Genomic DNA, 16,512 nt, shown 5'->3' with positions numbered 1-16,512 from the left:
CGCCCCTCGAGGCGCCGCGCCCAATCAGCAGCGTCCGCCGCCACCGCCCCGCCCCCCCTCGCCCATTGGCGGCGGCCGCTCCCCCGGCGCTGCCTCCATGGCGACGCGGCGGACGGGCACTCCAAGATGGCCGCCGAGCCGGGCGGCGGGCGCGCCGTCGCCGCCCGCCGCTCCCGCCCGGGGCTCGCCGCCTTTACCGCCGGGCTCCTGCTCCTGCTGCTGCTTCCTTCTCCCTCCGCTTCTTCCTCTTGTGACCACCGTGTGCCCAGCCGTGACCAGGTGCGGCCGCCGCGGGGCACCTCAGGCGGCAGTGGGGGGGTGTTGGGCAGCGAAACCTCGCTCCCCGGTCTCGCTGTTTGGGTCCGTCCGTCCTCGGCTTTCCCGGGGCGGGCTGTGCCGGGTCTGGCCCCGCGGCCCCGGGTGTGGTCGGTGACGGCGGCGGGCGGGCGCGGGGCGGTTCCTCCCCGGTGAGGGAAGGGTCGGGAAGGGGCTGGAAGGGACTGATGGAGCGGTGCTGGCGCGGTGAGAAGGAGCACAGGGCCGGGGTGCTGTGTCTGTCCCGCTGAGCTGCCTCATCCAGCGGCCCGTACCTCTCCTTGACAGGTTGTCTTTCAAGTTCCTCTCAAGGAAAATCATGTCTCGAAGCGAAACGTGGATCAACAGCTAAGAATTAAGATTGTATATGACACTAGTGTTGAGAAGTGAGTATAACATTGTGGCAGCTTTTTTCTTTTTTTTGTCTCTGTGGCTGAGAATGGAAACCTTATTAACTGAAGCTTGATTGTTTTGTTTTTTAAATGTAGCTTGCTGACTGAGAAACGACACCTTATAAAGGTATATTATATTTGCTTCCCCTTTTTGTGTGTACATATTTTATTATATGCATAAAATTAAATTTAAGGCCAATTTAATTAGAAGCTTTGAATACCAGCAATTTAATATCCTTTAGTTGAGGAAACCAAGGCTTTGTGTATAGATTATGCTTCTATTCCAAATAATTCCAGTGTTCTGCTGAATGTAGTTTGACAGGTGTTTGCTGTATCCCAGGGAGCAAAGGTATCAGTAAGAAATGTGTATATAGTTTTTAAAAGCCTCTTTGAAGCTGTGCATTGAAATTAATACTGGCTCCCTTCCCATTTTGTCATTCCAATAACAAAATATGAGAATACTGAAACAAAATATTTCCTAAATATGTTGATAGTAATTGAACTTCTTGGGGAGTCTGGGTTTCCCCTATTCTGCTGTACCACAACATCTGGCAAATTTCATGTAACTCGGTAGCTAATGCCTTTCAGATGAGTTGTGTCTGCACTGCTAATGGGTGACTTTGATTTTTTTTTGTCCTGTTCAGAACAAACTCTTCCCCCAAGCTATATCTTATTTGGAGAAGACGTTTCAAGTGCGCAAATCCACAAGTACTATATTACTTAGCAGGTATGTGAAAGTTTGTTGAAAATCACTTGCTATATTTGATATTTAACATTGTGTTGTATAGCTTTTAGAAGTAGAATAGGAGTGTAAGAAACGCCCTCCTGAATCAGACCACCTGACCCAGTGGGGGTAGCAGATGCTCTTTTAGGGAGTGTACACAAATCTGCCAACCTTCCATTATCTACACTTGCATTTTGTTGTGTCAGAAATGTTGAAGGCTATACATGCTGCCAGTTCCCTTTTACGTGTACCCCATTTATGAACCTGTTCCTAATCTCTCTTTGAACCTGTGGACACACCATTAACAGCTGGAAGCATTATGTCTTCCCTAGCAGGGTAACTAACAATTTTCACTGTGAAAGTTTTATTAAAATACCAATATAATGCTTTCAGACTATTCTAGAGTTTTGTTTTAATAATAAAACAGTGCTGACTGTCTTTCATGTTTCATTGAAGGCAATGTGTGACAAACCAATACTTAAGGAGGAAAGCTGACCCTTACAGATATTGCCAAAAAGCCTGCGCAGACCACACGAGATGTGGGCCAGTTATAGTTCCTGAGGAACACCTCCAGGTAAGCTCAGCTGTCCAAGCACTTCCTAATCTTTGAAAGATTATTGTTTCTGGAAATTAATGAAAAAGTAAATATTGCTAACTGTGCATAAGTGACCTCTTTGTGGGAGATCACTAAATCCGAGGGACAAAATAGAACAACTTGAGTTAATAGGAGTTTCTGTAGTTTATGTTGTTGAGCCAAAAGTCAAATAAAACTAGACTGGTTACTGTTTTCTAAGCCTGCATTGTAAAGACATGCACAGAGAGGATGAGATTTGAAGCTTATTAGACTGCTACTAGTCAGCTTGTTATTCAACTTGATCAACGAGTTGGATTTTCATAGAGTTAATAGTAAGTGTTGATTTTTTTTTTTAAGTCCTTGTTTGAAGAGGTTATCCACTGACCCGAGAGCATAGTGCAGGAAATGCTTCTGACATGTTTTCTTACATGAATTTTTGATTCAGATACAGTATGTGATCAGTAGATTTCTTTCTCTCCTTCTTTTAACTCTTTTTTTTTTTTTAAAGCTGCCATTGTCATGGTGTCTGATAAATCAGAAGAGATAGTCACTTGAAAGTTATTCCTTGGCTCTGGTTTTGTTTACTCTCTTCATAGGGCGTTTTCTTACCTTCTGCTGTTTTACAATGGGATTTATTCTCAGCTTCAAGCTAATTAAATTGTCATACGAAATTTTGATCATAGATAAAGTGTTTTAATAGTTCCGTTTGAACATTGTAAAGCAATGCAGGGTGTACAACGAGAGTGACTGGCACCGCAGGCCCACTGGCTCACCTGACCAAGAAGGGGTTCGAGATGCTGACTTTGTGCTCTACGTTAGTGCTCTCACTACTGAAAGGTGTGGCCATGAAAATATCATTGCATATGCAGCCTACTGCCAGCTGGAAGCTGAAATGGACAGGCAAGTATTCCCTCTGTTGCAAACTCTTTTTTTTAATTAAGCTTTCAAGTTTTTTCATTGTTCAGATGTGGAATTTAATTGTTTGCTTGTGTTGTATAACAAGGTAGGAGTCATTATTGAAATAGACAAGCACTGTATTTATGTAAAACCACAAAGCCATCAAATAGTGCTTAACTTGCAAAGTTGAGTCACATGAGTTAAAGCTAATCCTCCACTGTTAATGCCTAAACTTTATCTCCAGATCCTCTTTCTGGTGGAGTGCTTCATGTGTTCATGGAGTCATGTGTTCGCAGACTTAAAGGAGAATGCAAGTGGCACTACTTACATGGCTCTTGTTTCCAGCTCAAATGTAGTCACTGTCACAGGCTTTGTACCTCTGTAGGGTCTTACCTAAATTCAGATCTCTTAGGCTGTTGTCACTAACACCTGTGCAGAACACTGAGTGTAGAGATTGGTTGATCCCACCTCTCCCCATTCCAACAGTAAAGTAGTCACTGAATTCTTAACAGATTTATAAATGATTGGGGCAGTTTTTTGGAAGGACATTAGTCTGTATTTTCTTTAATCTCCTTTGCTTCAAGTGAATATGATTTGAATTTGCTAGTATTTTACTGAAACCTATTTAACTTTAAAACTGTCTTCCAGGCCAATAGCAGGATATGCCAACTTGTGTCCAAATATGATTTCAACGCAAGCTCAGGAATTCATTGGCATGTTGTCTACAGTGAAACATGAGATCATCCATGCACTGGTGAGGGTTGATGTTATAAAATGTGTTTCCCTGAAATTGGTGCCTGCTTGCTCACATGCCTCCAGCTTGTTGCAAGAGGAGGATGTTTGATGGAGGAAAGCTCTTGCTTTACCTCCTTCAATTTATGTGTTAATTGCCTTGGAGCACATTACTTGCAGTGTATCTGTGCCAGGGGTGGGAACTCTTTCATAGCATTTGACTTCAGATGTAAATGTCTTACCAAAGGTTTCCATGTGCTTGTTTTTTAACCTGAAGGGGTTCTCTGCTGGACTGTTTGCATTTTATCGTGATGATGATGGAAAACCTTTGACACCAAGATATGCAGATGGACTCCCTCCTTTTAATGAAAGGTATTACATGTTTTTTGGACTTCTTGGTACTCCCATTGAAGGATGTTTTCCTGTTGCCTTTTTAGGATGTGTTCTTGCCTGTTGAAAATCCAACTCCATTCCATTATTAGAGCACTTTGCCTTTATTATGTTCAAACATTGGTATGTGGTGGTTTTTTAGTCTTTTTTTTACACTGCTATTGAGCACTTGTATTATCCACATGTATTACAAATTAAGACAGGATTTCATTTATCGGGAGACTTGAACTTAAGCATTACAATGACCTGTGCCTAAATTTTGATGCTGATGAACACCTCTCTAAATGGAGAATTGTGTTTTCTGTAGGCTGCCTAATTCAGTGCAGTTTTTTTTTAAGATATATATCATTCAAGGTTTATGGTTATACAGAACTGGCAATGCGTGTAGTCTGCTGTGTGAGTTTTCTGAGTTGTTATAGAATGAGCAATTAGCTTTTTTTTTTTCTTTGTTTAGTTGATGTGGTAGAGATGTTCTAAGGGGTTTTTTTTGGCGGTGGAAGGGTAGAGAGCTTTCTTTGTTCACCTTTTTATAATAGCCATTCTGAGGATTTCTATTTCATTTCTTACCCTCTTGGTAACTGTAGAAAATATGTCTTGAGTCTTATTTTGCCTTGTTAAATCAGAGTTGTATGTATAATGAACGCATATCTTAAAAAGGAGAAATGTTACATAATAAAATTTTTAATTTAGAAAGCTTGAGGGAGCACAGAGATTATCTGTGATTCTGTTTCTTACAGAGAAAAATCTTTTCACAGTAGCGAGTCTTTGTGGGAAAGGTTTGTAACCAAAGCATTCTCATTGCAGCCTAGGTTTGTATCAGTGGAGCAATAAAGTCGTGCACAGAGCAGTGAGGTTATGGGATGTACGTGGTGGCAAAATGCTGCGCCATGCTGTTCACCTTCTGGTAACGCCTCGTGTAGTCGTAAGTGTGGAGTAACTTCTAAACTTCGTGTGCCAAGGTTCCCATCATGTTCTCGAGTCGTAAATATTCCTTACTCTTTAAGAAGTAATAACCTAACATTGAATACCCTCTCCCTGAAAGCAAAGCCTACTCCGTTAAGACTGTGTAATTGGTTGAGAGGGTGGATCCAAAGTGGAACATGGGTGGCAGACAGTATGAAATAAATAAATTGACTTAATATTGAGAGACAAGGAAGGCATTGGGAAGTAAATTATGAAAGGTTAAGCTAAACTGATGTTGAAGAGATTCCTTAATCCTACTCTTTAGATGTTTTCCTGCAGACTTAGACACCTAGTATTACTGTTCTTTTAACAGATAGCATTGTCATTGCTTTTGTCATTTGTAAGATCATTCTATTTTCTACTTTTCTCTTTAAAAGCATTGTTTTAATATTTTCTCTAATTTTATTGATTACAAAATAATATAGTTAACGTTTTGTCATGTTTAAAAAGAAATTCCTCGAGTTTTCTTGGATATCTTTCTTGCTTCCCATGCCTCTGACTCTCCCTCTGTGCCATCAAAAGAACATATACTCAAGTGTAATAAATTGATATTGTAAATAAGTTGTAGTGTTAATCATATTTGGCCACAGATAATGTTTTTGTTTGTTTTAAATCTAACACAGTATATGGAGCAAACTTGGATTAATTACCCCTGGTTTTGCTCATTTATTCCCAGGACATGAGTAGGCAGAGTGTTAGGTTCTCTGTTAGGGTGCTTGGTGGCTTAGTCAGCCTCTGAGTAGAAGTGTTTTACATTGAGAAGAAAATAAAATAGTAGAAAATGAAATGCTGAAATACTTTTAAAAGATAATTATAGAGCAGTAGGACTGCATGCGGGTCTCTATCTCAATATTTTGAGAGTTGTAAATGTTTTCTTTCTAGGAAGAAGCTCGAAAACATTTTAATTGTCCAATTCTAGAGGGAATGGAGCTTGAAAATCAAGGTGGCATGGGTACTGAGCTCAATCACTGGGAGAAGAGATTGTTGGAGGTTAGTGCTGACATTAGGAATGAAAGGGGATGTGGGAATGTCTGTTCCCTCCACCTTGATTTTTAGGTTTAGTGTGGTACCTACTGGAGCCTTGAAAATGCAGAGGTATCAAACCTCACTGAAATACATCACAAACAGTACTTAATACTTAAATACTTAGCAGAAAGGTTAAGAGATAAATGTCCCATTTCTGGATAAATCTAAGTCTCAGAGTATGAGTTTGAGATGATTACTGAAAAACTAAATGTCTCTTACTTCTGTCTGCCATTTACCCTTTTGAGGAGGTTTGCTCCCTTTTTAGTGAAAGGGGGATAGTCCTTTGAATCATTTCAGCTTTGTTGCCCTCTGCTTCATATATCAAATATGTGTTCATTCTTCATTACCTTGGCTTCATCTCTGTTCGTGTGCCCTGGCATTGGCTTTTGCCATCTGTCTTCCAGAACCTTGTCTGATCAAGAAAACACTTATTTCCCTCCTGACATTTAAACTGATTTTTATTTATAACTTTGTGCTGTGTTAGATTTTTGGCACAGGTACGCTTTCTAGTCACTGGTGTATGCAGTGAGGTAAACTAGAAGGGAAATGCTTCAGGACAGACCTTTTATGAAGGAGGATGGGATTTGATTGTCAGTAGTAAAAAGAGACTGGAAATAAAATGCCTTTTCATAGGAAGGATTTTCTATATAATGATTTTTAGTGGCTTACTAATAGTTACTGGTAACTTTCAGAATGAAGCAATGACTGGATCCCATACTCAGAATCGAGTCTTTTCCAGGATCACCTTGGCATTAATGGAAGACACAGGGTAGGAATTAAGAATAGGGGTTGGGGTTTGGTTCATTTGTGTTTGGTTTTCATTGTACTTGATCTTACTTGGAATTGATGCATTTGTACTTACCCATCTGCAGCACAGCAGGTAATCATCATAACTGGCATTACACTAAACAAGGAGTTAGACCCCGTATGTTATTTTTTCTTCATGTATTTCAAAACCCATTCTTAATTTAGCCTTAAAAAAACAGGCATTGCAATGCATAGTGCTGTTTGTAGAGTCTGTTTACTTTTTTTCCTGATTTAAGTCTTCTCTAGTTGCACACAGTACATATTGATTTTTTTTTTCCAGCTCTTCTTGCAGATAGAAAGCAGAAATTGCCTAAAATGTCATCTTTCTGTATGCATTGTTTCTTTGCAGATCATGAAATTTTCTTCTAGTTCATTGGCACTTGAAAAACAGTGTAATCGTAATATATTTTGTTACAGGAAGGGATGCAGTTTCCCTTTTTCTTAATTTGAAGACCTTAAGGCATAGTATGAAGTTCTTTGAACTGAGTTTTATTCACCAGAACACTAATTTTTGAAGTAACTATATTCTTGTTATAAATGAAGCCAGTAATCAAGGATTCTTAGCAGCAAGGCTATTTATTCGATAATGAATGAGCAAAGCAGTGCTGGGTGCAAGCGGGGGCTCAGCCTCAGCAATACACACACCCTACAGAGTGTTTTGCAGGCTTTTATACATTTGTTCTAGGAAAGTCACCACCCAGTTTCGTTTCTTGGTTATGATGTCAGCTTCGTTTCTCTGGCCCGTGCAGGCTCTTATCAGTGGTTGAGGGGAAACAGTCAAGTTTCCCTTTTCTTATCCTTTGGATAACTTCTTTCCTTACACATGCATATTTACTTGTTGCATATATAAGCAGTATATTTTTAAGTCTTATTTGGCCTTAGTGGCATATGTTTGTTAAAAGCAAATTACATAAGCATATTTACATAAGCATATTCAGTATATTAACGTTTGGCAGTTTGAATAACCCTCGATTTCTTGTTCTTTATTAACATGAATCATCGCACAATTCCTCACATTCTCATTTTAAAATCCCTTTACAGGTGGTATAAAGCAAATTACAGCATGGCAGAGAAATTAGATTGGGGACGCAATAAAGGCTGTGACTTTGTAATGAAGAGCTGCAAATTCTGGATTGACCAAAAGAGGCAAAAGTAAGGATACAGTCTTTAAAAAAAAATTGAGAGGAAACCCTGGTGCTTGTTTATATTTGTCCTTTAAATGTAACTCAGTGAAAAGAAGTAGGGGCAGATACAGATGAACAAGGAATGCTGCCCTGCATCCCACTCAATACAATAAATACAGAGCCAAATATCTTAGGGTGTAGAATGCATTTACACTATGAGAAGGCTGTGCTTCAGAGAGAATGGGTAGGACTTAATCTAAAAGTGTTTGCCTTCTTATTTTGTCCCTTTTAATTGGAAATGCAGCCTGTGTCATTTTGCATTACCAGACTGTACTAAAAGCAACAAAGGGAGATGATAGGCATCTTCAAAACAAAGCCTGCCTTGTTTGTTCCTTACAATACTCGTACATTCCTAAGACACAGCTGCATAGTGGGCATGTTTTGCTTGTATATTTTTTTTAAAGTTTACAAAGCAGTGTCATTAAAACTAAATAGGTGAGTGCATTGTAATTTTGATCACTGGCTTGATATTCCGAAAGGTCATAACCAGATAAATAACAATAATTAGCCTCCAGAGAAGAAGTTGATGCTTCTTTGTGTCATTGAGTGAGTGTAGGGGAGAATGGGAACAAAGAATCTAGACAGACTGTTTATGTAAAGCAGTTAAAGTGATCTAGTGGGATTTTTATTCTTCTCTTTTTCTTTCTTTTTTGAGGAGGCAATTAATCAGTCCATACTGCGACACTTTGAGGAGTAATCCTTTGCAATTAACCTGCAGACAGGACCAAAGAGCAGTAGCAGTGTGCAACTTGCAAAAGTTTCCAAAGCAGTTACCTCAGGAATATCAGGTATAATGGATCTTACTTTAACAAATAACTGAAGTGTTTTCATTGTTGAGGTTTGCAGCCAGATGATTATATTTTTGTGGGTTTTTTTTCTTCTGAACTAGTAGATGAGGGTAGGTAATGTGAAAAATGTCTGCCTAGTTTATTACAAGGAGTCTGAAAAAAACCCCTTGTGATATTAATAAAAGAATAAGGAGGTTTCTTGACCATCTAACCAAATACCAGATGGAAAAGTTGCTGCGTAAAAGAAATCCCTCAGAATGTTTTGTTTGGGGTATTTCTTCCCCCAGTCTGCTGCCCTGTGTCACTGCACACTAAGAAATGTGTTCTATTTACATCCCAAGGAATGCACTGATTACAAAGAGGGGAGGCAGGAGCAGGAGTGGGGAGTGATACATACAAATGTGAATCTCTGCATTATTTACATATTCTTAAATACTTCTGGTTTATCTGGTTCATGGGTATTGTAAGTTGCTGTTAACTGCATTCCTGAGTGTCACAGCAGATGTTCTTACAGGTGTAGTGATTTGGTCTGTTTAAAAACAGTTGTACACTTGTCTTTGCACAAACTGCTTCACTACTGTATTTTGTTTTGCAGTACTTTGACAATCTTAATGGAGTACCAGCAGAAGAATTGCCTTATTATGGTGGCTCAGTAGAAATTGCTGACTATTGTCCCTTTAGTCAGGAATTCAGCTGGCATTTAAGTGGTGAATTTCAACGCAGTTCAGACTGCAGAATAATTGAAAACCAACCAGGTCAGTACTCAGGTTTTCAGTATGATATTGCAGAGACTGCATTTCTTAATTTGAAATGGACTTGCTGTATATTCAAACTAATTGGATGTGAATTTTTTCACTAGTCAGGTTTTACCCTACCAGCTGTGTAAACACTGTGCTGGGGTGAGAAGCATGGCACAACTACCTTGTACACCTAGGAGGCAAACTCCCACATCTAATGCAAGAATTGCCTGAGAGCAGAACAGATAATAACCCCAAATGATCCAGATAAAACACAAAGGGTTAGGGTGGGTGGGTTGTTTGTTTTTTGAGTGTCTGAAACATAATTCCACTTTCCACCTTTGTGGGGTTTTTGTTCAAGGCATGGAGCTTTGCAAATTACTAGAATATGGGTAGTGCGTGGATGTTCAGTATTGCAGAACTCCAGAATGCTGGAGGATATTACCTGTCTGTGCAGTTGTATCAAAAACAAACACACACCCTCTGCCCTGAAGCCAGAAATCACAGCTGGCACTCCTTGGGGGCAAGCATAACCACATAGTTCTGATGGAAAATGCTTGCTGGTTGGGGTTTTTTTGTGGTTAGTTGACTGGTTTGTTTGGTTTTAAAATCTTGTTTCTTCCCACTTTATTTTCAAGATGGTATAATTCCCAAATTGATAATGATTAAGGGCCTGAAATATTCCAGAAGTAAACTTTAAGTTGCGTGTGGAGATATTGACCATTATAGGCTTTTAAGTTGATGTGGATTTCGTTTCTCTAGTAAGTTGCAATTCAGTATATTCCTTCTACTTTAGATCCTACCAAAAACTATGGTGCAGAGAAATATGGACCAAACTCTGTATGTCTTATTCAGAAATCCGCTTTTGTTATGGAACAGTGCCGGAGGAAACTCAGTTACCCTGACTGGGGTAGTGGATGTTACCAAGTAAGTATGTGTTGGGTTTTTTCTTTTGGTTGTTGTTGTTGTTGTTGTTGTTGTTGTTGTTGGTTTTTTGTGTGTGTGTTTTTTTTGGTTTGGTTTGGGTTGGGGTTTTTTGTTGTTGGTTTGTTTTGGTTTTTTTTTTTTTAAGTAACACTTAGAGGAAAAGTCAGGCATAAAATGTCAGCTATGACTTAGAACTGCACATTGAACATGATCTTCTCTACCTCAAATCTCTAGATCATTTGACATGCTTTGAAAACAATTATCTTCCAACCATAAGCTTGTAATTTAGCTAAGTTAAGTGTGTGACCTCTGGGATGGCTTGTGTGTTACTTCCAGTCTGGCTAGGGACATCATCTGTCTTAGCTGAAGAGAAGGTGTCACTGGGGTAAGAAGGAATAATTACGTGAAATGTTCTGTTGTTGAAGCTTAATGCTAATTAGTCACTCTGATTTTTCAGAGGTGGAAAGCGCTGTGCACATGTCACTTATTTTTCATTATCCTCATTCTCTTCAGGACTATCTCACTAAAGGTGTCAAATTCAACAGCTGCACAACTCTAAAAAAGTAGTCATGAGCAGAAGCCAAATTTTACTCATTCTCAGTTGATGATCTGCATCATTGCACAAAAGGAGTACAGTCACTGCTTTAAAGCATTCCTGAACCGAATAGTCACTCTGAGTGCATTAAAATACTTGCAGTTCATCTGTGCTCTAATACCAGGTGTTTACTGAATGTCCTATTTACTTATTGAGAAAGCCTCCAAACCCCCACTATGATAAACTGTAATACGGACTTGACTCTTACTCTCTTATTTTAAGGTTTCTTGTTCTCCACAAGGGCTGCATGTTTGGGTCAAGGACACTGCATACTTGTGCAGCCGCTCAGGTCAGGTATTAACTGTGAGCATCCAGATGAATGGCTGGATACACGTTGGGAATCTGCTCTGCCCAGCCTGTTCGGACTTCTGTGACTCCTGTCCCCCAGAGCGGGATCCTCCAGCTTCTAACCTAACAAGAGCTGCACCCATTGGTAGGTTGCCTTATTTGCTGAAGTGAAACTTTAATATTCGATATCTGAAAACGTCAAAAATTTGCGTCAGCTCTGACTGTCGGGAACAAGAAAGGAAAGCCATGGCTATTCAAAGATCCCAGGTGTAGGAGGTAAAGGAAGATAGCAAAGGTGCCCTGCTTTTTGCTGTGCGGTTGTGCAGAATGGTGGCTAACACAGGAGAAATGTGTCTGAAACATGAGTCCTTCATGTCATGTCTCCTTGCAATCATCCCAGAAATCTAGCTTTAGCCTGGGAATTTACCAGGAAATCCAATCTGTGTTTTGAAGGCCATATCATTATTATAATCTGAAAAACTGTCACCTCATGGAAAGTGAGTTCTCACTTGTGTAACTTCCCATTGACAATGTTAGTGTTGTAATCCAGCACACGAAAGATCAGAGTCAGTTTTCTTTTTGAGGGAGGTAAAAAGCTTAATTCACTAAATACCAGTTAATGTTTAGTCAAGAAGTTTGCTTTAGCTCTTTTGTGGTTTTTAGTGTTCTCTTTGTTATTTTATCTTCTCTTTAAATATAAAATTTATAAGCTTTATGGTTTTTTGTTGTTTCTTTTTTTATTTTAGACTTGTGCTCCTGCTCGTCCAGCCTGGTGGTAACCCTTTGGCTACTGATGGCCAACTTAATTCCCCTGCTAACAGGATTGTTCCTCTGTGCATAGAGTTAAGCTCGGGGCCAGAAGATGTTCCGAGATGATACACTATTATGTTGCACTCCTTACTGTGGAGCACAGAGTGTTTGTCTCTGCAGGAAGCTGTCTTCTGCTGAACCTCATCTCTCCTGGCAAGTATTGGTGCAGACAGTAGTCAGGGAGGTGCTGACAAAAGCAGCCAGAGTTTTGAGAGGAGGAAAATTTACCTTGTCATCTCAATAAGTGCCAGTATTTTCCTGAATTGCAACCTTTGGTTTTTTTGACTCAGTAACAAGATCCACTGTGCCAACTGTGTTAGACTACCTGGCAATTCAGTTAAGATCTGAAACAAGAACTCTTCTGTAATAGAACTGAGGGTTGGTTTTTTTTGTTATGTCTGTTGTGTGACTGGTAGCAAAGCATCCTCAAACTGGAAATATACCTCAGTGGTTTAGTCGAAAGCCATGTAAAAATCAGTTGTTGTCACTGCTAATAACCCGGGCCTGAACAGGTTGGGAACTTGTTTGTTTTGTCAATTCTTACAATTCATGCATGAAGGAATAATTTAATGGGATAGACCAGTGGTTAGCAGTTGTCACCACAACTTGATTTTGCAGCTTTGAGGCTTCTCAGAATTCATACTAGGTAAAGCAGCTAATTCTTGGGGTTCACTTGCATATACCTACATGCACAAAATGGAATTTCAGAATGGTAATGAAGACAACTGTCTAGAAATCCCATTCTCATTTAGCATGTGCCAGTTTTACTGTGAAATTTAGTACATCAAATATTTGAATATTCTCAGAGTAATTTGCTGAGCAAATGCGTTTCAGTACTGATATCCAGACTGTAAAACTGGGATAGAATTTATGATCATTTTTTATTTTGTTGGTTTGTTTCTTAAGTAATGAATAATGGCATTATTGTTTCTTAAATAGTATGAACATAACTGCAAATGTTCTCACTTTTTGTTGAAGGGCAAACCAGTAGCAATGGCAGCTATAATCTTACAGGACCATGATGATGTCTCTAGACCAAAAACTATATTGAATGTGTAAGGAAAATCTAATCTGTTTTCCTTTTTTTTTATTTTCCACCTCCACTTTTTCACTTTTTCTTGCACATGTAAATACTATGGATTATTTGAGTATTTGCAATAAGTTGAGAATCAGACGTTTTGAAACACTTGCGGGTACACTTTGCTACAAAACTAATAATGAGAAAATATAGAAGAAGAAGGAAAGGAGTAAATCTCAAGCTAAGGAGAGCTGCTCTATAGGACCCTTGTAAGGATATTTTTTATAATTTATAACAAATAATCCCGTTCAGAGTAAAAGAAACTGTCACACGATTCAATCCGCTGTCTGTCCTTTTAGGATAGTTTTCATACTTGGAAGAGTGTTAAACTTGAGGGAATGGACATGCCCAGTGCACTAAAAAAGTGCAAAGATGATGTTACTCTGCTTCTTAAATGTGCTGTGATATTAGAATTGTCAGTGACTGGATCCCTTTCTAAAATGGAAGGTAGGGAGGTGGAGTAAAATTTATTTAGCTACAATTAAACTTTAAATTATTAAAGGACTTCCATCATGATTGTAAGAAATTCTTAGTGCCTACTGGACTTGTTTGTTGGTTTTTTTTATTTAAAGAAACTCTTACGACACTGCTGAGGCAAGTAAGGTGCAACCTAAAACTGCCTGAAGGCATCGCAGTTGAGAGTACCTTGCACTGGGTTAGGTCCCCTTCTTGACTGCAAGTTAAGTTTGCTTTGAATTATACAAGGCCTAGGCTAGACTTAAACCAGTGTTTCAGAGAAGCAATACAAGTCAGGACTCTAATGCTTTAAATTTGTACAAGTTCAAATTACAAAACACTAAGATTGATAAGTGAACTCTAATCATGTTAATATGTCCACAAAACAGTCAATGTAAATTGATTCCTTGAAAACATAAAGGTTTGAGAATACATCTTAGGTCCCAGAGGTTGATATTGTATTTTTTCTGTTGTGCAATAATACAGTTGAAATGGTATCACTCAACAACAATGCTTTTGATACTTGAAAAAAAATTACTGGTTATTTTTCCTTACTGTGGAATATTTGCACTGTCTGAACTTTCTGGTTAACTTTATACCTGTTAAACTTTTTAACTGGTGTTAATTTATTGTGCTCAGTATTTGATATGCTGGTCTCCTGTCTGTGTAAATGTGAGATTTGTTATATTTAATTGAATATTTTTATCTTCTACACAGTTGTTTATCTTGAGAGTTTTTCTTCTTTTAATCTCTCTTCCTGAGAATTAACTGAAAGATGGCTTAGAAAGTCGATGCTTACCTACTTCCTAACTGTATGCATTAATTAAAGAAAGGGGCTGTAGTGCTTTGTACTGACAGGGAAAAATCTATGGGCCTGTTGGAGCTCTTGTGGTCAGGGTCACCAGTACCTGCTGAGTAGCTGCATCAGTGAATCCAGTGAAGTAAAACTGCTACTGCCTTAATAATCTGAGATTTCAGTCGTAATTTCTTTGGTGTGCAGCCCTTCAGCTGGCTGTGAACTGCAGAACTGGATGTGACTTTGGGGGGTCGAGTGGGGAAAGTACTCGAGTCAGAAAAATGCAACGTATTGTATCCCATCAGTGGGTTAGCAGCTGTTAGCAGCTGTAGCCTTGTGGGAACTGCCAAGGAATGTGTCAAGTTCAATTTAAAGTGACAACAAACTGGTAATCATCATAAAGAATATTTGAGTAAAGCTGACTACCTCAGTTGTGTTTGTCTTTGCGTTCAGCTTCTAGCCTGCTGTGAACTTCCAAATCTTAAGATTAATTAAGTAAAAACATGTCTCAGGTTTCTAAGAATAAAGTAAATACAGTAGGAAGCATAAGCCATTTTTGAGTGTAGAACATAGCTAAAAATGTAGCTTTATACCAATCAATTGTGTAGCCTTAAGTGTAGTTTATGCTGTAAAAATCAGAATTGCTTTTAAATAAATACGAAGTTTGCAGGCAGCTCCGTTAGGTGTCCTGCCTGCAGGTGGCCAGTCTATCCTGTTGCATCTCTTATGCCTGAAAACTTTGAAATGTAGCCCAGTTAAGCCTTTGTGTTCTTACCAGAGTAAATGGGGCACCAGGAGCCCTGCAAGTTGTGCTAAGAGATACATGAGGTAGCTCACCTGTAGCGGAAACATTTTCAATATATAGTGTCCACAGTTTTAATTTCTAAAAAAACGTTCCATGTTTGCTTAGGGAAATAAATTAGTCTTGTGGACTTTTCTGACCCCAGTAGTTCAAAGCATTTCAATTAGAAGTCGAGGGAAGTCATACTTTAGGAACACATTTTTCTAGTGTTTCAATTACAAGAAATAATGATAGCTTTTGGCTGGAGAATGCAGCAGGTAAAACCACACTGAAAAGCAGCAATTCATTCCTCCTGAAATGAGTTGAGGTCTTGGGAAACTGTCATGGCCTTTGATATAGGTTAATTACTGAAAGAGAATCATGTCCCCCATTAGTTGACTGTCAGTCCAAAGCAGCTCATTCTTTCTACTGTGCATTAGTAAATTGGGAAGACTTATGTCTCTTAAGAGCAGACATCTCCACAATTCCTCATGAGGGCCAGTTGTTTTTAAATCTTCCTGTACTGGAAATCTTGCTGCTTAATTGTATTCCAATAGAGAGGGAATGGTATGTCCTTTCTTCCCCTCATTTCCAAGGAGTGACTTTCAGCCAGCTGAGCAGCTCAAGGTCTTTTCCCTGTGAGATTGAAGCCCCTGTTTTTGCTTGTCTGGATGTGTGGGTGCTGCTCATGTGTGTGTGTTGCTCTTCAGGATTTGGGGCTATTTGTACACCGAATAATGTGATCTTACAGTACCAGACTTTCAAAGTGCAAATGTTACCTTTCAAATATGAAGCTTACCTTGGAGATAAAACAACTGTTTTGAGAGAACTGGCTGACCTTGAACATGTGTTTCCTATTTTGGTACAGAATGTAAATATAGAACAAAGTATTTTACACTGATTTTGGCTGGATTGAGATATAAGGGCTAATTTGTGTTATTTATGGAGTAAAAAAATTGCTTATTTTACCGGTTAAAAAAAGTATGTTATAAAAAAAAGAAAAGACTGTTCATCAATAAAATGTCTGTAGAAAATTGATTCTTTTTGTCCTTTTCTTTGAGAGTTGCTGATGATTTAACTGCAAGAGTAAGCGCAGTAAAGGACCACTATTACAACAGTCATTTATTTTGTAATAATGTTGAAAAATGGAATTACATCAAGGCTGCATATTGATCACTTTATTAAACTGTTATTTGATACACTTTGAATGTAAAATGTTCTATGTTATTATTAGCTCATATATGACTTATCA

The 16,512-nt window shown here is 38.9% G+C and overlaps 1 protein-coding gene across 1 annotated transcript; it reads left to right on the top strand.

Annotated features, from left to right (window-relative positions):
• The first annotated feature begins 126 nt into the window (after positions 1–126).
• Positions 127–16,298, top strand: LMLN (leishmanolysin like peptidase). The gene is made up of 17 exons (XM_027679038.1): positions 127–279; positions 604–701; positions 804–834; positions 1,352–1,434; positions 1,888–2,005; positions 2,727–2,905; positions 3,551–3,656; positions 3,912–4,006; positions 4,829–4,946; positions 5,870–5,977; positions 6,706–6,782; positions 7,862–7,972; positions 8,660–8,792; positions 9,388–9,547; positions 10,326–10,456; positions 11,274–11,484; positions 12,086–16,298. The coding sequence occupies exons 1-17, from the start codon at positions 127–129 to the stop codon at positions 12,178–12,180; spliced, it is 2,007 nt and encodes a 668-aa protein (XP_027534839.1). The 3' UTR covers positions 12,181–16,298.
• The last annotated feature ends 214 nt before the right edge of the window (positions 16,299–16,512 follow it).

The sequence above is a fragment of the Neopelma chrysocephalum genome, unplaced genomic scaffold (assembly GCF_003984885.1).
Source record: "Neopelma chrysocephalum unplaced genomic scaffold, ASM398488v2 Primary Assembly neopelma1_44, whole genome shotgun sequence".
NCBI classification, from domain to species: Eukaryota; Metazoa; Chordata; class Aves; order Passeriformes; family Pipridae; genus Neopelma; species Neopelma chrysocephalum.
This window is presented reverse-complemented; position numbering and strand designations above follow the sequence as displayed.

Bases quoted from the DNA above. Each gene is read 5' to 3' on its own strand.
- LMLN (XM_027679038.1), top strand. From the start codon at position 127: ATGGCCGCCGAGCCGGGCGGCGGGCGCGCCGTCGCCGCCCGCCGCTCC. The intron at 835-1,351 runs GTATATTATATT...TGTCCTGTTCAG, and splicing joins AGAAACGACACCTTATAAAG to AACAAACTCTTCCCCCAAGC. The intron at 6,783-7,861 runs GTAGGAATTAAG...ATCCCTTTACAG, and splicing joins GCATTAATGGAAGACACAGG to GTGGTATAAAGCAAATTACA.